We start from the raw sequence: 25,147 nt of genomic DNA, 5'->3' as shown, positions 1-25,147 counted from the left end.
GTTTAATCCTCCTCTGCTGAGATCTTCACAGATTTAATGTCTTCTTTTCTCTTCAGTTGATTTCATCTAAGACTGTGTCTGAAGTCAGTTGTAGTTCTTGTGTTTCTGCTCGTCTCTTTTGCTGTTCTCTTCTTTCCTTCAGTGGTTCTGCTTGTTAACAGGCTTATTAAGACTGAGATGACTCCATATTTAATATACACAGGTTTTGTGGCTCAGATAAGGTCCAGTTCTGGTTTATTTCTTTGCTCTTGGCTATGTGGCATCGCTATGGCCTGCTTGTGGCCCAGATCTGGCAAACAGGAGCGGTCCGCCCAAGTGCCATCATTCTACGCTGCATGTGGGCCAGATCCGCATTCCACAAGTGACAGATGTGGGCCGGATCTGGGCCGAAACAATGTTGCTATCTGGGAGCCAAACACAACAAAACCACAAGAGTCACTCTTCTGCACAATGAAAACCACAAACAAATAAAAAAATAAAGTTTATTTCACACAGTTACACACAGTTATACATACAGTATATACATATACAAAGAAATCATAAAAAAAGTGAGTTGATATATTCCTGCAAGCTGCATTGCACTCAGAAGGTAATTTAGCAGTCAATATGCTATCGCTGACAGTTTTTTAGATAGAAAGCACTAAAATTGTTCAGTAATATGATGCAAAAAGATATAAATATAAATTAAGAAATGAGATGCATATAAAATCAGTCTAAGGCCACTGAATTGGGTCACTTAAAATAACTTTATTTCATTTTGTTGAAATTAAACAAATTGAATAAATAATTATTGAACTAAACCAAGAGGAAAGAATAATGCAGATGATGTACATTATTATATCATAAATTCAAAGCTTTTTGTTCAGTAATTTCAGAATGATTCTCAGTAATTTGTTTTGGTCTTGGTTATTTTCTTGAATAGAGCACAGTTCAGGTCACTTCTTGTTCCAGAGCTTTTCAAAGTGAACACAGTTTCACACCAGAGATCTTTCTGATCTCTTCTTGTCTTCACAGCAGTGACTTTAAACTTCTCATATGGAGGAATCAGCACCTCTTTCTCATGACGCAGCTTAGAATATTTTGTCACATTAGCGCCTTCACAAGTGAAGATTTCAAAACAAGATTTAGTTCCAAAACGTTGTGCTATTTTACGATCAAGGGCCTCATTTATAAAACTTTGCGTAGGATTTGCGTCAGAAGTGGCGTACGGATGAAACATAGGACATGCGTACGCACAGAAATATTCGGATTTATAAAACCGTGCACACGCACATCCTACGCAGTTTTCCCTTAATAAATCACAATCCATTCTAAATGTAGCGCAGCTTTTGCGGCTTCATGTCACGCCCATTGTTGCCCATAAATAGACTGTGAAAAGCCCATAAGTTAATATTCATCGATTGCGAAATCATGGCAAACACAGAGGAAAACCAAGAAACGTAACTTCACTCACGCGCAAGCGTGAAGCGCATGATCAGCCATTGTGCGTCATTACGTATTGTGATGGCATCATGGCATTTTATTACCATCCATTTGATTGCATCTGACAAGCTACAGATGTGTTATGAGGATGAATTGCATAACATGCTAATATTATTGCAGAACATATTTATATCTTTTTGCAAATATGTGTTAAAATGCATTTCTGTTGTAATCTTCGTTTGATTTTGTTTGTTTTACACTGCAGATCGATCAAACGGGTGTTTGTGTAGGCTGTTAAAGGGATAGTTCGCCCAAAAATGATATTTAAGCCATGATTTACTCACCCTCAAGCCGTTCGAGATGCATATGTCAATCTTTTTTCAGATGAACACATTTTCAGTTATTTTAGAAAATGTCTTAGATCTTTCAGTGGTTATAATGTGAAGCAATGGGGTCCAGCTGATTCAAGTCGCAAATTGTGCATGCATCCTTCACAAAAATAATCCATCCGGCTCCAGGGGGATAAACGAAGGCCTTCTGAGGGTAATCCGTGCAGTTTTGTCGTAAAAATATACATATTTAAAACTTTATAAACGAAAATAACTGGCTTCCGGTGGCGGTCGGCGCGCGTTCATGGAGATGAATGATGTTGTGACGTAGAGCGAACGTAGAGTTTTGTTTCGCTCTGCTCTCTGGCTCCGCTGTCACGCTCGTTCTACGTCACGACGCTTCCTTTTTTGACATTTACTTAAAAAAAGCTAGGCAACTTTTTCCACACAGAAAGTGCTTGTAATCTTTACTCGGGCTATTTCAATTAGTAATTAATTGTAAAAGTAATTAAATTGAACAAATTATAATTGAGTAATAATTAATCAAATTAATTCCTTAAAAGTTAACCATTTAAAATGAGTAAAATTTACTAAATATCTTTTATTGCCAACATTGAAGACACCTGGTGTTAACAAGCAGAATCACTGAAGGAGAAAACCATAATTAAAGTCACCATTGTGGAGATCAGTGTGTGTTTTAGTTGAGCTCTTGCCCCTTAAATTATAAACTTTAAGTTTCGTTTGGCTGCTGTACATGAGTTATAACAGCCAGATGAACAAATAGAAAAGGTGATCTGATGGTGTTGGTTGTGTTTTAACATAATCATTATTTCACAATCATTAGACCTGAATCACTGAACTCATATATTACTCAATTATAATTTGTTCAATTTAATTACTTTTACAATTAATTACTAATTGAAATAGCCCGAGTAAAGATTACAAGCACTTTCTGTGTGGAAAAAGTTGCCTAGCTTTTTTTTAAGTAAATGTCACTCCACATTTTTTTCAGTGCATGAACGCGCGCTGACCGCCACCGGAAGCCAGTTATTTTCGTTTATAAAGTTTTAAATATGTATATTTTTACGACAAAACTGAACGGATTACCCTCAGAAGGCCTTCGTTTATCCCCCTGGAGCCGGATGGATTATTTTTGTGAAGGATGCATGCCCATTTTGCGACTTGAATCAGCTGGACCCCATTGCTTCACATTATAACCACTGAAAGATCTAAGACATTTTCTAAAATAACTGAAAATGTGTTCGTCTGAAAAAAGATTGACATATGCATCTCGAACGGCTTGAGGGTGAGTAAATCATGGCTTAAATATCATTTTTGGGCGAACTATCCCTTTAATTGTAAGACTTGCTTTGTGAAGTCTTCATGTTATTTATGAGAGGCAGTATTGCCATTTCTTTTACACAACGATCTACAGTTTCACACACTTTCACGTGTTTCTTCCATCTGACGACGGTGTCGCCATTTCTCATTTCACCCGTTTTTGTGCGTACGCCTGGGTCAGAGCTTGCGTGAAGGACCGCACATTTTCCCGTCAAGTTTGCTTTTTATAAATACCAATTATTGCGTAGAGAGCGGCGTACACCTTCTTTTGTGCGTACGCAACGTTTATAAATGAGGCCCCAGGAGAGGAGAATGAAAATGAGCCGAACAAAGCTCTTTGTTCTGATTCTTATAATCAAATGTATCTTTGGTACCACGATACGTTAACATGCATTTATTTTGTGTTTTCTTCAGAATATGTATTGCATCTGTTAACAGAAAGTGAAGTGAATACCATTCATATGTCTTGTGTTTGTTCTGGTTTGCATCACCATGAATGGCAGTATTGAAGTACTTGTGTACATTAGCATCACTGTACACATTAATGGCGATTTCATGATTCTTTTTCAAACCTTTCTTTTGGGTCTTGACAAACTCTTTCCCTTTTTCCCAAGCTGTTTTAAAAATATTCAAGTTATTGAGTTCTTTCTTTAGAAGTTCTGTCTCCACTGGAGGGTTGTGTTTTAAGGGGCTTTGTGATGAGCAATGACCAAATAGTCCACTTTTCTCTCACAAGGCTTTGAATCTAACCTGGGCTAGCACATTGCCCATGTGATGATGGAGGCTTGCTCAGTCTTCCTGTGTTTTTGCAGAGATCAGTATGACGTCCATATTGCAAGACACAGACAGTTGATGATTAGTCTGTGATTGTTGCCAGTGTTTTCTGCACTGCAGCGGACAGACATCCCAAGTCTCCCGGAAGCTCCTGGAGTCTCCCGCATGTCGATAGCGGCTCCCTGATGCCCGCAAATCAGTTAAAATCTCCCGGAACCTAGAGCGAGCGAGCGAGCAAGAGCGCGCGCACGGCAGAGAGAGGGAGTGAGATACCTTGCGTGTGTGTGCCCCACAAAGCGCATGTAAGCACCCAACCAATCAACAGTCAGTGCGGGGGGGCTTTTATCTATACTACCGAACCGAATTAATCCAACCAATGAATGTGTGCATGGAATAGGATTCATAATGGTAGTTTCGTCAGGAACAACCGGCTCTAATGGTATAATCAATTAATTTACTGTGTGCAAATCTTGTGTTAAATGCCAACTCTTTCCATCTGCTTTGGCAACTGTGTTGATAGGCATATTGTATTGTGAATTAATTGGTATGAGGACCCCTTATGCCAGAAAATTATCAATGATTGGTTGTATACCAATCTCTTTGTCATATGACAATGGATATTGCTTCACATACACTGGCGATGTGGTTTTTAATTTAGCTCGATATGGCTCAATGTCTACCTGTGTGGTCAGGCTGCGGTGCGTCACTTGTTACCTGTTGTTCTTCAACCAGTTAAATAATATCCACTGTGTTTGGCAGTGGCTCAACAGAAGCCTACAGACTCGAGAGAAAAGATAAACTATATTGTTATCAAAGGTCATTTCCATTCCTAATTTATGCATTATATATCTTCCTAATAAACTTACAGGTGAAGCAGGAATTATGGTAAATTTGTTGTGATTCTAATCAGTTGTGCTGGTTGCTGGCTCATATTCAGGCATATTTATGAATAGGGCTTTCATAGAGTTATCTACAGGCAGCCTCAAATCCTGCTCCCATGCTTCTCTAAACCTTATGACAAAAGCAGATGGTGACTCCATTCTTCCCGTGTTTTGTATGGGCAGCATGTGATAAATCCTGTCTGCTACCTACTCTGCTTTCTAAGAAATACTTTAACTGTTGAAAAAAAAATTGCTTACATTGTTAGGATTAATCCAAAAATGTGTGTTTGGACTGTGTGGTACTCCTACGCCCTCTACTTTATCATTGTCAAGAGACAGTGCTGGGCACTTTTCAATGAGTATTGTTTCTGTGACATTGGAGTCTAATACTCTAAGTAATATTGCCTTTTTTACTAATATTGTAATCTGGGCCTGAGAGTTGTGCATATGATGTGTGTGTCTAAAAGAATTCTACAGATTTAGTAGGGTTTGTGGCACTTGGTAAGCTCTTGCATATCGTCTCAATGTCTGACATTTTTATGGGTTTCAAAGCAATTATGCTGCAACTTTGTATCCACATTGCATTCTGCACATCTGAAGTGCTAGGTGGACATGCTGTTGTTATTAGAGGATCATTTAAGTCTGGGTATCGCACAGGAGAATGTGAAGTACACAGTTCCTTTTTCCACTAACTGTGAGTGGAAACGCTCGTTGCCTGCGGTGGCAGACCAGTACTTTTTTTCTTTTAGAAAATTAACCAAGAACAGATTACATGAATTATGTAATCTGGGGACCAATAATGACACAAACAAGAAGTGCAGACTCAAAGTCAGCTTTATTGTGCTCGTGCCATAGTTTATATAGCAAGTCTCGGGTGTTGGCTAAAACCAACAAATAGAATAATAAGTCCATATAGAGAAGAAAGGGGAGCTTTGCTGAAAGAGTCCACAAAGAGACACAATTCCATTCATAATTATACCATATGCAATGTTTATCCTTATGGATAATAACTAGCACATCATACAAGCGCGTGACTAAACAGGGAGTACAAGAAATGATTAGATAAACAGAAAAGGAGATGCAAACATATTTATCCTAACACATGTGTTAGGCATTGCTTCAGTGTGATTTCTCATGTCTTTCCACGCTAAGAACAGGTAAAAGGCCGTTTTCAAGTATGAATTAACATGTGATTTTTAAGGCTTGCTTTACGTGTGAAAGAGTTTTCACACTGAGAGCAGGTGAAAGGCTTTTCTAAATTGTGAATTAACACATGCTCATTAAGGTGTCCTTTCTGTGTAAAACTCTTTCCACACTGGGAACAGGTGAACGGCTTTTTCCAGCATGAATTAACATGTGAGTTTTAAGGTATCCTTTACGTCTGAAAGTCTTTCCACACTGAGAGCAGGTGAAAGGCTTTTCTGAAGTGTGAATTAAGAAATGATCATTAAGGTGTGCTTTCTGTGTAAAACTCTTTCCACACTGAGAGCAGGTGAACGGCTTTTTTCCAGCATGAATTAACATGTGAGTCTTAAGGTTTTCTTTACGTGTGAAAGTCTTTCCACACTGAGAACAGGTGAAAGGCTTTTCTGAAGTGTGAATTAAGAAATGATCATTAAGGTGTGCTTTCTGTGTAAAACTCTTTCCACACTGAGAGCAGGTGAACGGCTTTTTTCCAGCATGAATTAACATGTGAGTCTTAAGGTTTTCTTTACGTGTGAAAGTCTTTCCACACTGAGAACAGGTGAAAGGCTTTTCTGAAGTGTGAATTAAGAAATGATCATTAAGGTGTGCTTTCTGTGTAAAACTCTTTCCACACTGGGAACAGGTGAACGGCTTTTTTCCAGCATGAATTAACATGTGAGTCTTAAGGTTTTCTTTACGTATGAAAGTCTTTCCACACTGAGAACAGGTGAAAGGCTTTTCTGAAGTGTGAATTAAGAAATGATCATTAAGGTGTGCTTTCTGTGTAAAACTCTTTCCACACTGAGAGCAGGTGAACGGCTTTTTTCCAGCATGAATTAACATGTGAGTCTTAAGGTTTTCTTTACGTGTGAAAGTATTTCCACACTGAGTACAGGTGAAAGGCCCTTTTCCAGCATGAATTAACATGTGATTCATGAGGCTTCTTTTGTGTTGTAAAGTCTTTCCACACTGAGAACAGGTGAAAGGCCTTTTGACTTCTGTAATTTGAATGCTGCTTTGTGAGCAACTGTTTTCAGTTTTGGAGCAACCCAATGGCTTCTCTCCATCAGTGACATCATGAGCTTTCTGATGCTTCTCTTCCACTTCATTCAGATCTTGTCCTTCCTCTTTCACTTTCACCAGGCCTAAAATGAAAACAATTAAAATTATGAAAAAAAATATAATTTATATTTAATTCATACAGTTAAGACTATACAGTGTTTTATTTTGACCAGCGATTTTCCTGCATAGAGAATTACAAGTAGCTGCCTCCGTAAAATTTTGTGCCGCCTCCGGCTATGGACAAAACTATCAACTACAGTCACATGCTCCGATATCCCTTTTCCACCGACACGGTTCTGTTGTGGGATCCCGGCCTGTGTCCATTCTCTAAGCGTTCGATGGTAATGCCTGGATCGCAGCTGTATCTGCAGCTCAGACGGGCCAAAATTATAAAAAATAACAAATTATTGGCGGGTGGGTCGAGGGTCGATGAGAGATAAAATCATTATTGTAAGACACGGAACTCTCATTTCAGGGTAAAACGCAATGAATGTGCGTCACTTTAAATAAACTTTTATTTTAAATAAATGTTAATTTAAAAGCAGCCTACTTCAGTGTGATTTGTTACCATATCATCATGCTTTACACTGAGAATTCAATGTCCAGCCACCACAGTTTCACAAAATCCTGTGGGAAACCCAGTATATGATAGTGTCCTCAAAATAACAATCTTATTATTAAAATGCCTAATATTTTGCGTGTACAATGATGGTAGTTGAACAAACTCAGGGTTACAGGATTAGTTGTGAGTTGACAAAACCAAACCAATCCAACCAGGCTCTTTTGGAACCATGATGCTGACCATCAACTTTCTCTGTCAACTCAGGCTTTAATCCGAGATTAGGTGTGTCATCAGTAGTGTACAGCCAATCACATAATGAGAAAGAGCGAGACTGCGATTAATTTCTTGCGAGAGAAGCAGCACGATTCAATTCTCACTTCTGCAGAATATTATGAGATTGAAATATATTAAGAATTTAAACAAACTTACACAGTAAAAAGAAGCAGTCCAGCAACAGGAGAGAACATCAGTCTGTGAGTGTTTACTTTTCTCACTTTTCTCATGGTTCTTCATTTCTAGGAAACTTTGTTTTGTTTACTGTGTTTACCCTAGCAAAGCGCGTGCTGAAGTGGCCTTTGTTTGTCGTGCATCTCACCTGAGTTTTGCTTTGCCAAGTAGTAGGGCGTGGCCTGCTGTATTCAATAACGAGTTATTAGGCATGTATATAATTGGTAGGTGCATCGCGGTAGCGGTCCCAGAAAGCCTTCGTGTGAAGCCCTCATCGTGTGAAGATGACTCGTAATTTCCTACTTCTTAGGAACCTGGGTGTGCTCTTTGATACCAATCTTTCATTTGAAAGTCACGAGTCTAGTATCTGTAAAACTGCTTTTTTCCATCTTAAAAATATATCTAAATTACGACATATGCTCTCATTGACAAATGCGGAACAATTAGTTCATGCGTTCATGACCTCAAGGCTAGATTATTGTAATGCTTTACTGGGTGGTTGCCCTGCACGCTTACTAAACAAACTACAGCTAGTTCAAAACGCAGCAGCTCGAGTTCTTACCAGAACCAGGAAGTATGACTATATTAGCCCAGTTCTGTCAAAACTGCATTGGCTCCCTATTAAACATTGCATACATTTTAAAATATTGCTGATTACTTACAAAGAACTAAATGGTTTAGCTCCGCAGTACTTGAGCGAGCTCTTAACGCATTATAGTCCTTCACGTCTATTGCGATCTCCAAATTCCGGCCAGTTAATAATACCTAGAATATCAAAATCGACTGCTGGCGGTAAATCCTTCTCCTATTTAGCACCAAAACTTTGGAACAGTCTTCCTACCATTGTCCGGGAAGCAGACACACTCTGTCAGTTCAAAGCCAGATTAAAGACACATCTCTTTGGCCTAGCATTCACATAATACATTATAGATTTCTATAGTTCAATGTTAGGCTGCATAGATTAGGTCAGCCGGAACCGGGAACACTTTCCATAAATCCTGATGTACTCGTTACATCATGAGAAGAATGGCATCTATGCTAATTTTAGTGTCTGTGTTTATCCCGAGGTTTTCCTGCAGCCTGCCGGATCCGGGCCGTATCCAGATCTGACGAAGGACCTTCGCCTGGACCCGATGACAACGCAGTGCTGAAGTGCCAACTAGTCTCTCCCTATGGAGGATCCCTTTACCACTCTACAGTTAAGGCATTGTCGGGAAAATTCGTTTCGTGTTCCTACCCCAAAGCGACAAAATAAAATAAAATTCTTTATCAAAATTTATAAGGAAAGACAAGTACTTTGTTTAGGCTTGGCTTGTAGGGAATTCCAAACCTGCGCACATATATTCAAACGCACATAACTATAGAACCCATTCTAAATGCGCATGTGAACGCCATCAGCGTTTCTCACAGGTTTGCGTTTAAAGTCTGTGTAGAGAGAATGGTGTCGTCTTAGTGGCCCCTAATTTAATAACAAATGATCGTTGCGACGGAAGCAAATCAATCAAAACTAACTTTAGATGGAAAATAACTTAAAGAACCGCTATAAAGCCAAAACAATCTCTGTTACCTTAAATTATACGCTTATCTCTGTAAAGCTGCTTTGAAACAATCTACATTGTTAAAAGCACTATATAAATGAAGATGACTTGACTAGACTTGAAGACCGAAGAGTGTAAAGACCAACACCTCACCATGTGCGACTCCACCGAGCAAGGACACCTACAAGGCACTTGAGTGTTATTTTCTTGTTTACTTCATTTTCTTGTTGTTTTCTTTCTCTTCTACACAACTTTTCTTCTGATCTTTCTGTTTGTGAGCTCTCTCACACTATGTGTTTTCAAATCCCAACTATTACTAACATATGTAAATCAAATGTCACATGTAGGAGGCAGTACAATCCTAACAAACCTGTATGAAACCAACATACAGATGGGATGGCTTCTTCCCACTCTGACTCAACTGAAGACAAAACTGGACCGGATCAAGCCATCATTAAAAAGTTTTCCAAGCCACTTGTTGATGCCATTCAACTGGGTTTGAAGAACTGCTTCAGTGAAATATTGGAAGACCCAGAACTGATTGCAGCCACCATCTTGCTGCAAAAATACAAAACGTTGTGGACCAAAGATGAAACCATCCTCAAAAAGGGTAAGGCAAAGCGTGTTTCTTTTGAACAGATATTTTGTATTTATTTTCAAACACCTGAATAGGGATGTCTACTGTGCATTGATGGCAGTTCATGCATTAAACCTCACATTAAAGGGGGGCGGGGGTCACAGGTATAATTATTTATTTGTAATCGTTCTCTGATCAGTTCATTGTTTGACCAGTGCAATACCAATGGCCAGAATTGGCTGGGCTCTTTCATATCATGGCTATTTGCCAAATGACAATTACAGTTAAGAATAGAACTATGAAAAATATGTAATTTGGCCATCATTAACTAATGTTCTGAATGCCATTCTCTTCAATTTCTGCATGTGTATGGGAAATGCATTGTTTTTCAGGACTGGACTACATCAATCTGGAGATGGAGCCCTTGCATTCACTCAGTAACTTGCATGCCTCCTCTTCTGATGATGACGACTTTTTCTCATCAATCAAGTCAAACGCACTAAAAAGCTCCAAAGAACTTGAGGGATATTTGGCATGCTGTGCTGACCACACCAGTCTGCAGAAGACCTTTCCCTCCCTCTGCAAGTTGTACATCAGGTTAAACACACCCCTTCCTGCCTCAGCAGCATGTGAGAGGCTGTTTAGTACGGCAGGACTTTTACTTAGCCCCAGGAGAGCCAGGATGGACTCTCACAATTTGAAAATCAGCTTCTGCTAAAGCTGAACAGAAGCTTTTACAACTTTGAATAGTATTCTGTGTAGTTTAATGGTGTGTTTTGAAGATATTTCAACTTAAAGAGGTGGTTCTTCCTCATTGATATTCTGAAACTGTCTTACCTTGTATCTTGCACATCTTCTGTTTGATGCAGCTAATGTTATGGAACATGTCTATTGCAAGTTCAACCCCTATACTGTGTTAAGGTATGTGTTAAGGTGCTATACTGTGTTAATGTGTCTCTTATGATTGCAAATCTAACAATTTCTTAATTGCAGTATCTTCTTTTCGTTTTCAATTAAAACTGCATATCACTCCCAAAACAATTGATCTGCTTATTTTTTTATATTTACAGTTAATTTGAATATCTACTTTTACACTTTCGGTACTTAAGTACGTTTTAAATCGGATACTTTTGTACTTTTACTCAAGTGATGTTTGAATGGAGGACTTTCTACTTTTACTGGAGTCATTTTTTATTTAGGTATATACTTTTACTTGAGTATAACTTTTGAATACTTTTACCACCCCTGCTACTGACCTTGGTCTTTATTAATCCCTCTTCTCTTCCTTCTCTGCTAATATCTCTACTGCTAAAATGACTTATTATCACAACAAAATTAACAATTATTTTGACTCTCGCATGCTTTTCAAAACCTTCTCTTCTCAACCTTCCTCCTCCTCCTTCATCAACCCTAACAGCTGACAATTTTGCCACATAAATAAAAACTCCAAACTCCTCCTTTCCAATCGCCCTATTAACCTACCACTAACCTACTTCAAGCCATTTCTTCCTCAGTTGTACCCACACTCACGCTCATCATAAACACCTCTCTTCACACTGGTACCTTTCACACAGCATTTAAGCAGGCTCAGGTAACCCCACTGCTTAAGAAACCCACTCTAAATCCAGCACATCTGGAAAATTACAGACTGGTATCCCTTTTTCCGTTCGTCCCAAAACCACTTGAACGAGTTGTTTTCAACCAAATCCCTTCCTTTCTTACACAGAACAACCTCTTGGACAACAATCAGTCTGGTTTCAAAAGCGGACACTCAACTGAGACTGCCCTGCTCTCGGTAACTGAAGCTCTGAGACTGGCAAGAGCAGCTTCCAAATCCTCAGTTCTCATCCTGCTGGATCTGTCTGCTGCCTTTGACACAGTTAACCACCAGATCCTCCTTTCAATCCTAAAGATGAAGGGCATCTCGGGATCCGTAATCCAATGGTTCAAGTCTTACCTCTCCTTTAGGGTGTTGTGGAGGGGTGTGGTGTCTAAGACCCAACATCTAGCTACTGGAGTGCCTCAGGGCTCAGTGCTTGGACCACTTCTCTTCTCCATCTACATGACATCACTAGGATCTGTGATTCAGAAACATGGCTTTTCCTATCACTGCTACGCTGACACACACCTCTACCTCTCATTCCAGCCTGATGATCCGACGGTAGCTGCTCGCATCTCAGCCTGCCTGACAGACATTTCTGGCTGGATGAAGGACCACCACCTTCAACTAAACCTTATGAAGACATAGCTACTTGTGGTCCCTTCATCACAACTTCACCATTCAGCTAAACTCGTCATCCATAACTCCATCTAGGTCAGCCAGGAACCTTGGAGTTGTAACTGATGATCAATTGAACTTCACAGACCACACTGCTAGAACTGCCCAGTCATGCAGATTTGCCTTGTACAACATTAGGAGGATTAAGCCCTTCCTATCATGGCATGCTGATGCTACACAACTCCTTGTCCAAGTGCTTGTTCTATCCAGACTGGTCTATTGTAATGCTTTGCCTACAGAACAACCACTGGCTCTGCTCCCTTTTACCCAAACTCATTACTTCAGACTTATGTGCCATCCAGAAACTTGCACTCTGCAAGCGAACGTCATCTGGTGGTGCCATCTCAAACAGGCACACAATGTCAATGTCAAACAGGCACACAATGACTGTTCCCTGCTGGTGGAATGATCTGCCTAACTCGACCAGAGCTGCTGAGTCCGTAGCCATTTTCAAGAAACGGCTGAAGACGCATCTTTTTCGGCAGCACTTGATCCAGTAATACTAACACTCTCTCTTCTATTCTATTTATTTAAAAAAAAAAAATGTACATGTACTTTGTTAGATTAAACTGAGAAGGGTCATAGCACTTGCATATTGTTGTCCTACTGTTAGTTTAACTGCTTCTATTGTTCTCATTTGTAAGTCACTTTGGATAAAAGCGGCTGCTAAATTAATAGGCTAAATGTAAATGTAAAATAGCTGTCTATGAAATAGGACAACTAAAGCAAAAATTATTTCTATATCAGTGTAAAAGTTGTGAAGTTGAAATTGAACATGTAAGCTCACATGTAATCATTTTATAGCTTTATCTATTGATTCTAAAGCGTATTTATATTACCTTTATAAAGGCTATTTATTCATTTAAACTGTGTGATAATTGATCAACTATAAAATTTTACATGTGTGATAGATTAAGGGTATAATAATTACATAAATAATATCCAAATCATACATAATTATTATTCTAAATAAGCTAAAAGCTAAAAGATTTTGTCTTTAAAAAATAATTTGCTATGTAGTGGATGAGTTGGATGATCTTACTCCCGGACAAATTTTTGGAACCAGCATACATTGAGAAAGCAAGGTTTGGTTAACCGAGAGTTCAGACTTATTAGACTGAACACATACTAGGTATGTGCATTATATCACTATTTTCACAAATTTGCATTTTTGTAGTTTATACGAAGATGTTTTTGAAACAAAAAAAGCTTGTTGAATTGCATTAATAAAAAATAAAAAAATACATTTCATTAACAATGCTTGCATTGCATTTTTATGGGCTAAAATTCAATGTGGACGTATATTTAAGCTGTGAATAATTAAATTCAAAACATTTCTCAACATTATTAAAAATTAAATAATCCATATTCACCCGTAAGATTTCACTTCCAAAATATCAGGTCTGTTTAAAAATAGTCAATTTTATTTCACTTTACAAATTTGCTTCCACAAATTCAGTGGTTCAAATTCGACAGAAAATTTGACATTGCATATTCAGGAACTGCAGTAATAGTAGATCCATAACGTCCATCTGCTGTTAGTCGGCTCACCGTACAAGCGGCTGTTGACGAAGACCAGAGCAACAGGGAGAGAGAGTCCTTCAATCATAAAAACGGATTTACAGAAATGGAGCAAGCTTGTATTTGTGATGATTATCAGGGCCAGTATATGGAAAGGATGATAAAGACACAGGTTGTGTTTACATTTTAGTCTTCACGTTTACTTGTGAAGGCTTGTAAGACTGTTTTTACTTCGTTTCCCCCATGCTGATGTAAGTTACACATCAAACGTTAAATCTGAAGTAGACATATTTCGGTTGTTTTAACTTTATATTTATTATAAACTTTATATTGCAGTGCTGTGCTGCAGTACTAGGGTTTCCCTTATATGTCATACTCCAGGATTCCCCTGCCATCACGACATATAAAACGCTTAATGTGATAAAAGACCAAACTCACAACTAATTAGGGCTGTAGGTATACTAAATAGGACTGTATATTGGAGAGCGCGCGTCCAGTTTTGTGCGAGAACAAAGGAAATCCGCGTGCTCGCTCGCGTTACAATCACAATGCTTGCGCTGGCGACAGTTGTCATTAAAATAACCCCATAGAAAAATGCAGTAAGACTAATGTAAAAAAGGTAAACCTTTGCCCGCACAAATGGATTACGTTCACTTAAAAACAAAAGTGAATCTTAATGACGAGTCGCACACAGTTTTGAGATTCAAAAAAGCAACGAGCAAAAATAAAATCTAAATCTTATCGCTGCGCCAGTTCAGTTGAATTTTTAAGACATATGACACATGGATGAAGCCATTTGAATGGAAATTTAGGACTTGTTTTTACATTAAGGAATTCTTAATGTAGGCCTACCACAACAGTCAAAAAGTTAAACATGAAGAATAGACACCAACCTCCTTGTTCCTCGTGTTTTATTCTCCAGGGTTCTGGTTCACTCATGTCCTCCTCACTCTCCTCTTTAACAAACACCATCTTCACAGCAGCAGATCTCAGTTATTATCTCCAGATATTCCTGCTTGCTTCAAAACTTAGTCACTTCTATGAGAATGGAATTATTGCAGGCATTTATTGACCTGATTCATACACGTTTGTCTTTCTATACACTAAAAACACATTCTAACAGTTTGTATTTAGCCAGCACCTAATCTAATCTAAAACTAATCTTCTTCCTCTGAGGTTTAATGGTGGTTTGTAAACAAACGTATGTGTCTTACCGCCACCCACTGGACTGGAGTGTGAAGCGTCGAGAGGAGATCCCAGTATTTTCAGGACCGCTACTACATTTTGTAGGATGACTGACGTTACATTTAAATAGGAGTTATATAGTTATGACAACAGATAGTCAACCTTCTAAGATTCAGCAACCACCAGCAAAATAAGATAAATAAAAAGTTGTAGAAGAGAAACTGCATTAAATTATTTTTACAAGATGTAGGCTAATATAAGTCTCAGGTGTCCCCAGAATGTGTCTGTGAAGTTTCAGCTCAAAATACCTCACAGATAATTTATTACACCATAAAGCCCCATTTTTGAGTGAAAGGAAAAACATGCTGTTTCCATGCATGTATCTTTAAATGCAAATGAGCTGCTGCTCCCCACACTTTCAAAGCCATTTCAGTCTAAACTTCTGATATATGGTTTTCTGAGCACATATCTGAAGCTTGCGCACAGAAAGCTTGCTGACAGACGGCGAGTCCTGTGAGTATTAAACTAAGTTCTCTTTCACGTATTATTGCCCTTAAACTGTCAAATACAGATACAAATACAAGGCTATGTAAAAAACACAAAGTTTACATAAACATAGTCGTTAATGTCTGTGAACGTAAACAGCAAGTAAAGAAATCACATGTGTATATTAGATCTGTGTATTAAAGTAAAAGAAGTGTAATATACAGTGCCTACTGCTAAACTGTTAATATGAATCAAACAACAAAAGAAAAACTGAAAATCACTCACTGCTCTGGACTGAATTAACTTTACTTTAATAAGAACACATTTCTTACTTAAATTCTGCTGTTAAATTCTCTGGTGAGGAGATAAACATGGCAGACTGGGGTCTATGCTAATAGGGCAGAGTCCATCAGCAGTCATAGGCAGGGCCTAAGCATATGCGATTTCACATTGTGACACTTATTATTATGATTTATAAAAAGGAGGAGTGCCATAAAGAGAGACTTCCACAGAAAGGAATCAGTACACATAGTGATTTCCATGGAACTGCAGCTACACACAAATAAACTAGCAATTCACATACTTCACAAACATGTAACTGAAAGTGTAACATGTAACTTATTTTCCAATTAATTTTACACATTGCATAAATATATTTTCATAATTTAAATTTGGCACAGTCAACTATAGGTTACTTTACCACTACTAGTTAAAAAAGAAAAACAATATGTGCACTAAATGCATCATCACTGATGCAAATACCAACTTCAGGTCCTTTATAATGAACTAACAAATATTGAATTGATTAAAGACAAATTGATTCACACTTTCATTAAAGAAGTACATTACACATGTAGAAATAAGTTTCGCCCTCAGCTTGTTGATTTCTTCTCTTAAGGTATCATGTTTTTGCAGAGCGAGCAGTAGAGTGCAGGATAAATGTGGAAGAGTCTCATTTCTGTGTCGGTGAACCATCAAATTAAGGGGCAGAAAGATTCTCCATTTCATGAAGTTCTGATGGATTGTTCTGTGTTTAAAACAAGACATTTGCATCTACACAACTGAACTCTGTTAAGATGTCAAACTGCAGATCAGCTAAAACATTGTAACTTCATAAATATTACATTACCCTGAAATGACATCTCCGTCTCTGAAGCGAGTTCCCTTGTTTAAATGTAAATCTGTGTTAGAAAACATAATTAAAAAGTAATTATAGAGTTAATCATATAAAGTTTTATTTAAAAAAAATTGAGCTGGTGAAAAATGAAAAAAACCTGCACTTACTCAGGCTTATTCTTCACTGTAGGACAGGAGGCATTAAATGAAAGAAAATTATTTACATGACATGTTACATTTACATTCATGTAAATATGTAATATTATCAGCAAGTTAATAAGATTTAGCAAAATTAAAACCACAGTGAGTAAATCAGATAACCGGGCTACAATTTGTAAGTAACCTACGCAGCACTGCCTGTTTGTTACTGAGCCTATAACTTTTTTTTTATAAACCAAACAGATTGCACTATAATTCATGAGTCTAAGTCGTTATTTATAATGTTAACTTCTCATACTTTTGACAGTCAGGCTGATTTCAGTCTCCTTAAAAGAATACTTTAAATGGTACTTACAGAAAGCACATATTTGTAAAAACATCCAATATAAGGTAAAAACGCATTCAGAGAAAAAAACAATGACTCTCAGATCCTTCATGACATGCTCACGATTTCCTAAAAATTAAAATAAAAGAACTACATAAGGAGAAAGGAAAATGAAGACATTTGAAAACAAAATGGTCAAGCAATTTTTAATAATTGTAATGTAATCGGTTGTATATATGTATATTTTCTAAAGACACTGATAATGTTTTTGTGTAGAAGATTAGATAAACCTGTATAGTATTAAAATATTACAATCACTTACGTGCTTTCAGGATCAGTTCTGCTGTCAGTGTAACAGAGTTAAACAAAACAGGACCAACTGCTCCGAACATGATTTCATAATAGAGAGGCACTATAACACACAGACACACAAAAACAAATCAAATAGTTGCACTAATACATTCAACTATTGTTACCACTAAAATCTTTACATTTTCAATAATGTGCTACTATAAATTGTCTTTTTCATTAATAAAATTAAAGGAATAGTTAACTTTCGGTCATCATTTACTCACACTGTATGAATTTCTTTAGTCTGCTGAACACAAAATAATATATTTTGAAGAATGTAGGTAACCAGACAGTAGTAACCCATTGACTTCCATAGTAGGAAAAAAATACTTTGGAAGTCAATGGGGTACATCAACTGTTTGGTTACCTACTACATTCGTCAAAATATAATCTTTTGTGTTCAGCGGACGAAATAAATTCATACAGGTTTGAAACTTGAGGGTGAGTAAATGACGACAGAATTTTCATTTTGAAGTGAACTATTCCTTTAAGAGGGTTTTATAAATACTGGGTAAATCAAGAAAATAAGAAATAAAGTGATTCATATTGTCAGTAGTGTTTAATTACATGTGTTTGATCCTTGTTGGCTTATCTCAGTCTGTTGTCGTCTCTGCGCTTCTGAATGTTCTGCCTCTGTTAAAACAAAACTGAAATCTAATTCAAAAATCAAAAGCACAAAAGAGGATGGATATATCCTGGGATCAGAAAACACATCTATTCTAATAACATGTTCATGTATTGATAAAATGAGACTATACTGTAACTGCTAAAGCACAGCTAAGAAATCCTCAGTGTTAAATTAGCACTCTCTCCCCCAGTTTCACAGATTAGGCTTAAGATAGTCCCAGACTAAAATGCATGTTTGAGCTGTTTTAACTGAAAGCAACTTGCTCTGATATATCTTAAAATATGTAAGTGCATTGTTTTTGTCTCAAGATGCACACCAGTAATTTTTTTTTAAAGTCAAGTTTACAAAAGCTACTTAAATGTGTTAATTGAACTAAGGCCTAATCCTGGCTCAGTCTAAACCCTGTCTGTGAAACCAGGCCCCTGTGTTTATATAATCCACACTAAGAGTGTTAAAAAAGTAACACTGAAGCAATGTTAATGACATAAGTGATTAATCGAGTAATGATTGAGCATTGTTGAAGACACCTGATGATAACAAGCAGAATCACTGAAGGAAAGAGGAACAACAAGAACAGATAAAAGAGAAGAGATGAGCAGAAACACAAGAACTATAACTGACTTCCAGCCACAGCCTTAGATTAAGTCAACTGAAGATAAAAGAAGACATTAAATCCCAAGATTTAAAAGGATTAAACAACTCCACAAACAGTATTGCAGCTTCACTTATTACTTGCAGTTTTATTTTATTTCTGTCAGACCTAAGTTCTTATTGAGAATTCACAGAGGTCTAATGGATAATACCAATAACATGATCTGGGTCTTCAAAGGCAACCATAATCCTCAGAACTTCGAGAAATAGAACCAAATAGGTCCATTGCAAGAATTCTGTTAATTGAAGAAAAAAAAAAAAAAGGGAATTAATTTATTCCAAAAGTATTTGAGATGCAAATAAAATGTAATCATAACTTAAATGTGCAACAACTCTAGGAAATGGAAAATACAGTGATCACTGTCCCAGACTCCTAACCTTAACCAAAGTACAAATATTTGACCTTACATAAAATCAAGATAAAAGATGATTTATCGTGCTGTCCCACGATAAATAATAAATAAATAAATAATCTGAAAAGTGTTTTTTAGATCCACTTTATTTTTTAAAAGAGAAAGAAAATAACATCCATTATTACAAAAAGTAGCATACCTTTCTCTCCACCAAATATGCGTACATGAACATAGACCACTAGGATGATATATAATGTTATCATCAATCTCCAGAAGATGGCTGTGAATAAAAGTAAAACAAAAATACATTCTGCATTCATAAACTTTCCCAGTCCACATACAGTAATATAACTGATCTCAGATATGACACAGTTGAATTGAAAATTCTGAAATGTGGAGCAAATATTATAACTGCTGATTGATCAAGGCTGGGGTTTGATAAGCTTGTTATTTCTATTCTTATTTAACAGCATACTTTTAAAATCATAAGAAAAAGTTTATATGTATTATTATCGAATTTAATTATACATAAATAACATGCACTTACTATGCATACACAAAAGCAGTATAGACTGAACCACTGGCACAGCTAGAAAAGCTAAAATAAGAGATTATTGATTAATTTTTCATTCAAACAAGATTATTAAACTACAAATGAAGGGATCTATTGAGGTGTCGCTTACCTGGATTAGGAAGTCCAAATGAGGAAATTAGTAGGAGGAATTGTGCCAGAGACAGAAAGTATAAAAAGACCCACTTTACGTGCATCCTGATATAACCTAAAATAATAAAAAAAGAATTATATATATATATATATATATATATATATATATATATATATATATATATATATATATATATATATATATAAACACACACACACACACACACACACACAACAAGAACAGATTCTCATTACATCTTTTCTCATACAACAGAATTCCAACTAAAGGACCAGGTTGCTCATCACTACAGTATGGTTTGCTGGTTGGTCAGTCTAAATGTCTGAGCTTTAGCTTAGTCACATTGTTAAAGAAAATATCAAAGTTAACGTAACCTATGCTCACTCCCTTTCCTTCATTATTCTTCTCTTTGTTGTTCCTCCTTTTCTTGCACATTTTATTTTCTGGGCATTTAGTTGTGGTTCTTGCTTTTCTTTACCTGAGCTCTGCCCTCTTGTATACACTATACTGGCATCTCCTTCTACACACTGTGGCGTTTATTTGTTCCTAGGATATAGGATTGATTTTGTCTGTGAAGTGGATGGACTAAATGCCCATACAGTCTTTTAGAGCTAATAAAGCCCACACTAAAAAAACAAAAAAAAACAAACATATTTTGTTCAATAAACGTAACTAAATTAAGGAAAACGTTTAAGTTACATTAAAACAGAGGAAACAAGTTCATTTAGAACAAAATATTTTGTTGAACTAACTAAATAAGTTAAAATTCCTATGTCAGGTACTTAATAGCAAGTGCACAAATTAGCATGCAAAAGACATTTAAGTATGTCTATAACTTGTGGGATGAATAAGTAAGAAGAACTTGCATCATATACTGCCATTATCAATTGAAATTACACATGCAGTCATAGTCATCCACAGCCTACACTAGCGATTGGCCACTTTCGAAAGAGTGGTTTGGAGCGAGTATCAAACTGACACTGTTACGTGATTTTTAGCAAATGGGGCCTCGTCATAACTATTTGGCCAAATTCCAATTATTCGCCGATAGGGTGCGAGTTTAGTGAACCCATGAACCATGTGGGTTTTACAGGTACGTGACCTCAGATAATTTTTATTATGTAGAAATTGACACTTTTGCACAATAAAAAAGAAAACTAGTTAATTGTATCCTATTCGCCTGTCGCTAGCGTGTTATAGATTACTACAGAAGAGGGAAGCATTTTTTTTCTTAGCCTGACACTCAGCTATAATAACTTATTGAAACAAATCATTCAGAAACTCTTACCTCTACTCAAAACGAAAGAGAACAGCACAATAAATCCAAAAAAATATCCAAATATTACACGACGTGCAGAGGTCTTATCATGTGCACTCTTTTTCCAGACATCTATAAAAAGAACTGCAAGAGGAACAGATGAAAAAAAAAAAATAAAAAAAAATAATGGTGCAAGAAAAGTATAGACCTTAAGCTGGAATGAACTGTGCAAAGTTTGGTAAAAAAAATTTTTTTGTTATGGAACAGAGGGACAGACAACATATTTATTGTTTATTGAACAGAGAAGGCAGATGGCAGGCAATATAGCAGACTTAAAAAATGTCCTCTAGTAATAACCTAGAATACTGTATAACACTTGATGGCTGCTCTCTGTCAAGTCTTCGTTGTCAGTTAGGAACCTGGGTGTGCTCTTTGATACCAATCTTTCATTTGAAAGTCACGTGTCTAGTATCTGTAAAACCACATTTTTTTTCCTCTTAAAGGGGTGGTTGAATATGATTTCCCTTTTTTAACTTTAGTTAGTGTGTAATGTTGCTGTTTAAGCATAAACAACATCTCCAAAGTTACAATGCTCAAAGTTCAAAGCAAAGGGAAATATCTTATTTTAAAGAAATTGTTTTTTAAGGACTATGGCTAGTAGGGACTACAGGAGCTTCCTCCCGGGTTAGTGACATCACTAACCCTAAAATTTACATAAACCCCACCCCCGGGAACGTGATTTATAGATTATCAAGACAGAATATGCTAATCAGTGACTAGAAGATAACTACACATAAGCTACATAAATTCACCAACTAACCATTCAGAAAGGTTGTCTACATGTTGTCACTTCTTCTTGAGTCTCTCCATCTTTCTTTCTTGAACATAAAAAGGCTAAAAGTTTTAGAAATTTCCAGTGCATGTCTGTGTGAGGTAAAAGGACACAAGCTCTTGGAGCTCCGCCCTCTGTGTCGGGAGCAGCAGCTCATTTGCATTTAAAGGAACAGACACAAAAACAGTGCGTTTTTGCTCACCCTCAAAAATTGACAAATTTAACATGCTATATAAAAATATCTGTGGCGTATTTTGAGCTAAAACTTTAATTTCCTTGTTGAGCAACCAATTTGAGCAACATGTTGCTTTGCTTTGGATGTGCGTTCTTTGGATCTGATTTTATCCTCTCAATGACAAATACGGAACAATTAGTTAATGCATTCATGACATCAAGTAGGGCTGGGCGATATGGCCAAAAATAATTATCACGATCATTTTTTCATATCAGTCGATAACGATAATTATCACGATAAATGTCAAATCTTTTTTTATTTCTTTCAAGTTTAAAGGCAGAGTTTTGCTCCTAAGTTAAAGTTGTAGAAACCAGAGCTTTAATTGTGGTTTTAAACTACTCTTTATTGTCAGAATATATCATGACAAACACTTGCCAAACAGGTGAACATTTCACAAATCTGAGGTAGAACATTCAAACATTTGTCATTTTTCCTTAACAAAATAAATATCTTAACAGAAAAATTCATTTCTTAGTTTCTGCATGTGCTAATTTTTATTTAGTAAAACGTGATATTCTGACTGTTTGAGTTTTAGTAAAATTAACCATTGGTCATCCAGTATCATGCATTTAGATCATGATAACCAAAGATAAAACCAGGCATAGCCTATAGCACCTCACTATCATGGCAAAATGTAACTTTATGGTTTCTATGGTATTTGTATGAAAAACAGTAGCCTAAATACATTATTAAATACTGTAATTATATTCCATTAGTCCTTTAATACATTGTCTACATTAATAATATAATACAATTCAATTCAATATGTATATCCCACATTTCATGGTGCAGTTAATATTACTAGGCTAACGTTACAGTAAATCCATGATAAATGATGGGAATTTGTAGATGGAAAAGCCTTCTGACTGTATTGTTGCGCACAGTGTTTCTCCTGTTTGTCAGCGCTGTTTCATCTGCCTTTAAACTGGTTTAAATCATGGAGACATTTGTGTTCTTTGCTGAATTCAAGCGCTTCTCACTGGATCTCATGACCGAGACCATTCGGAGTAAACACATCTACTCTAGTGAGCTCGCGCTGTGCTGCCATTTGGACTTTGAGCCAAGCTGATTAATGGTCCGTGTGGCGTGCGGTTCAAATGAGTTTCGCATAAATGAGTTTCCGCATAAACATTATCAAACATTTATCGAACTCTTGATATCTTTTTATCGAGAAAAATTATATTGCGATAGTTATCGTTTTATCGCCCAGCCCTAACATCAAGGCTAGATTATTGTAATGCTCTACTGGGTGGTTGCCCTGCACGCTTAATAAACAAACTACAGCTGGTTCAAAACGCAGCAGCTCGAGTTCTTACCAGAACCAGGAAGTATGACCATATTAGCCCGGTTCTGTCAACACTGCATTGGCTCCCTATTAAACATCATATAAATATTAAAATATTGCTGATTACTTACAAAGCACTAAAGGGTTTAGCTCCGCAGTACTTGAGCGAGCTCTTAACGCATTATATTCCTTCACGTCTATTGCAATCTCAAAATTCCGGCCAGTTGATAACACCTAAAATATCAAAATCTACTGCAGGCGGTAGATCCTTTTCCTATTTAGCACCACAACTTTGGAACAGTCTTCCTAACATTGTCCAGGGAGCAGACACACTCTGCTAGTTCAAATCTTGACTAAAAACACATCTCTTTGACCTATCATACACTGTTAAAAAAACCCTGTGAAATTTACGGTAAAAAACCGGCAGCTGTGGTTGCCAGTATTTTACCGTAAAAAATAAGGTAGCAACCTTTTATGTTTTACGGGATTTAAATTTACGGGCAAAAAAACACAATGTAAAAAAAACCCTGTGAAATTTACGGTAAAAAACGTCAGCTTGGTTGCCAGTATTTTACCGTAAAAAATATGGTAGCAACCTTACTTTGAAAAAAAAAAAAAAAAAACCTTCAGCAGGATTTAAATGTGTGGTAAAAAAAAACATCAGCTGTGGTTCCCAGTACTTTACCATAAAAAATACAGTAGGAACCTTTTAGTTTTCACGGGACAACCGTTATATTACATAAACCGATAAATGTTATCATTAAATTTCACTAAAGTATTAAAGTCTGCTTTATATCTTTGTAATATACTGATAACCATCATAATAACACAAGTGGTAAAAAAGAAAAGCACACGATGATTTAAGTATACCATTAGTTTTCCACAAACTGAGGCACATGTTAATATTTAGAAGGTGCACAGTGTCATACACACAAACACAAAACACCATCATGGTGACACACACGACTCCAAATAATGCCATAAACATTCATTAAACAATATATGATGTAATATAAACCCCAAATGTATAAAACTGATAACAAAAACCAAGAAGAAACATAATTATTTAAATGAAATAGCATCAAATGTGAAGTGTCACACAGGGAATTCTGGGAATGTCCATTTAGAGAAACAACAGGAACAGAAAAAAGAGACTAGCAGAAACACAAGAACTACAACTGACTTCAGCCACAGCCTTAGATTAAACTGAAGATAAAAAACATTAAATCTGAAGATCTCAGCAGAGGAGGATTAAACAACTCCACAAACAGCATTACCAGCTTCACTTATTACTAACCAGACTGACTTTATTTCTGTCAGACGTCTACAGTTCTGTTTGAGAATTAACAGAGGTTTAGATGTTGATGATTTCATTTGAAGTCACCATGATGGAGATCAGTGACTGCTTTAGTTGGGCTATTGACCCTTGACTTTCTGACATTAGTTTTTCTCTGCCTGCTGTAAGTCTGTGTTTATAAGACATGTTGATTATGGCTAGGAAATCAGAGAGAAAATGAATCATGTGATGTTGGTTGTGTATCACCATGTTTGATTCACTGAGCTCTTATAGAGTCTTATCTTTGATTATATGTGTTATTAATTTTACATTATTGATTGTAGTAGCCCTATGATTCTACAGCATGTGATAATCAGAAGAATTTTTAAAACATTGTGTACAATAAA

General features: G+C 36.7%; 3 protein-coding genes across 7 annotated transcripts in view; all 3 read right to left on the bottom strand.

The window, feature by feature from the left end:
• Window positions 1-883: 883 nt before the first annotated feature.
• On the bottom strand, window positions 884-4,033 carry LOC311081309 (GPI-linked NAD(P)(+)--arginine ADP-ribosyltransferase 1-like; the record flags this gene model as incomplete). Its single annotated transcript, XM_084111814.1, has 3 exons — window positions 884-1,143; window positions 3,467-3,706; window positions 3,940-4,033. 3 exons carry the CDS (start codon window positions 4,031-4,033, stop codon window positions 884-886), a joined length of 594 nt encoding a protein of 197 aa, XP_083967940.1.
• Window positions 4,034-5,204: 1,171 nt separating this feature from the next.
• On the bottom strand, window positions 5,205-15,092 carry LOC311088057 (uncharacterized protein). The gene is made up of 2 exons (XM_084121706.1): window positions 14,811-15,092; window positions 5,205-7,077 (listed from the first exon to the last, which is right to left on the bottom strand). The coding sequence occupies exons 1-2, from the start codon at window positions 14,887-14,889 to the stop codon at window positions 6,014-6,016; spliced, it is 1,143 nt and encodes a 380-aa protein (XP_083977832.1). The 5' UTR covers window positions 14,890-15,092; the 3' UTR covers window positions 5,205-6,013.
• Window positions 15,093-15,767: 675 nt separating this feature from the next.
• The window catches only part of LOC311088011 (uncharacterized protein), a 61,820-nt gene continuing 52,440 nt past the window's right edge, over window positions 15,768-25,147 (bottom strand). For 2 of the 5 annotated variants that reach the window (XM_084121621.1, XM_084121622.1), the window contains 11 exons: window positions 21,143-21,256; window positions 19,855-19,950; window positions 19,719-19,769; window positions 19,371-19,451; window positions 18,971-19,054; window positions 18,107-18,172; window positions 17,511-17,600; window positions 17,219-17,317; window positions 16,873-16,888; window positions 16,718-16,769; window positions 15,768-16,615 (listed from right to left, as the gene is read on the bottom strand). In XM_084121621.1, the coding sequence (XP_083977747.1) occupies window positions 16,568-16,615; window positions 16,718-16,769; window positions 16,873-16,888; window positions 17,219-17,317; window positions 17,511-17,600; window positions 18,107-18,172; window positions 18,971-19,054; window positions 19,371-19,451; window positions 19,719-19,769; window positions 19,855-19,950; window positions 21,143-21,256 (797 nt within the window). In that variant the 3' untranslated portion in view covers window positions 15,768-16,567. The remainder of the gene's footprint in view (window positions 16,616-16,717; window positions 16,770-16,872; window positions 16,889-17,218; window positions 17,318-17,510; window positions 17,601-18,106; window positions 18,173-18,970; window positions 19,055-19,370; window positions 19,452-19,718; window positions 19,770-19,854; window positions 19,951-21,142; window positions 21,257-25,147) is intronic. The other 3 variants (XM_084121623.1, XM_084121624.1, XM_084121625.1) reach the window with 2 other exon arrangements.

This window comes from Abramis brama, assembly GCF_963993115.1.
Source record: "Abramis brama genome assembly, chromosome: 1".
Taxonomy (NCBI): domain Eukaryota; kingdom Metazoa; phylum Chordata; class Actinopteri; order Cypriniformes; family Leuciscidae; genus Abramis; species Abramis brama.
Note: the sequence above shows the minus strand (reverse complement) of the source record. Positions and strands in the feature narration are given on the sequence as shown.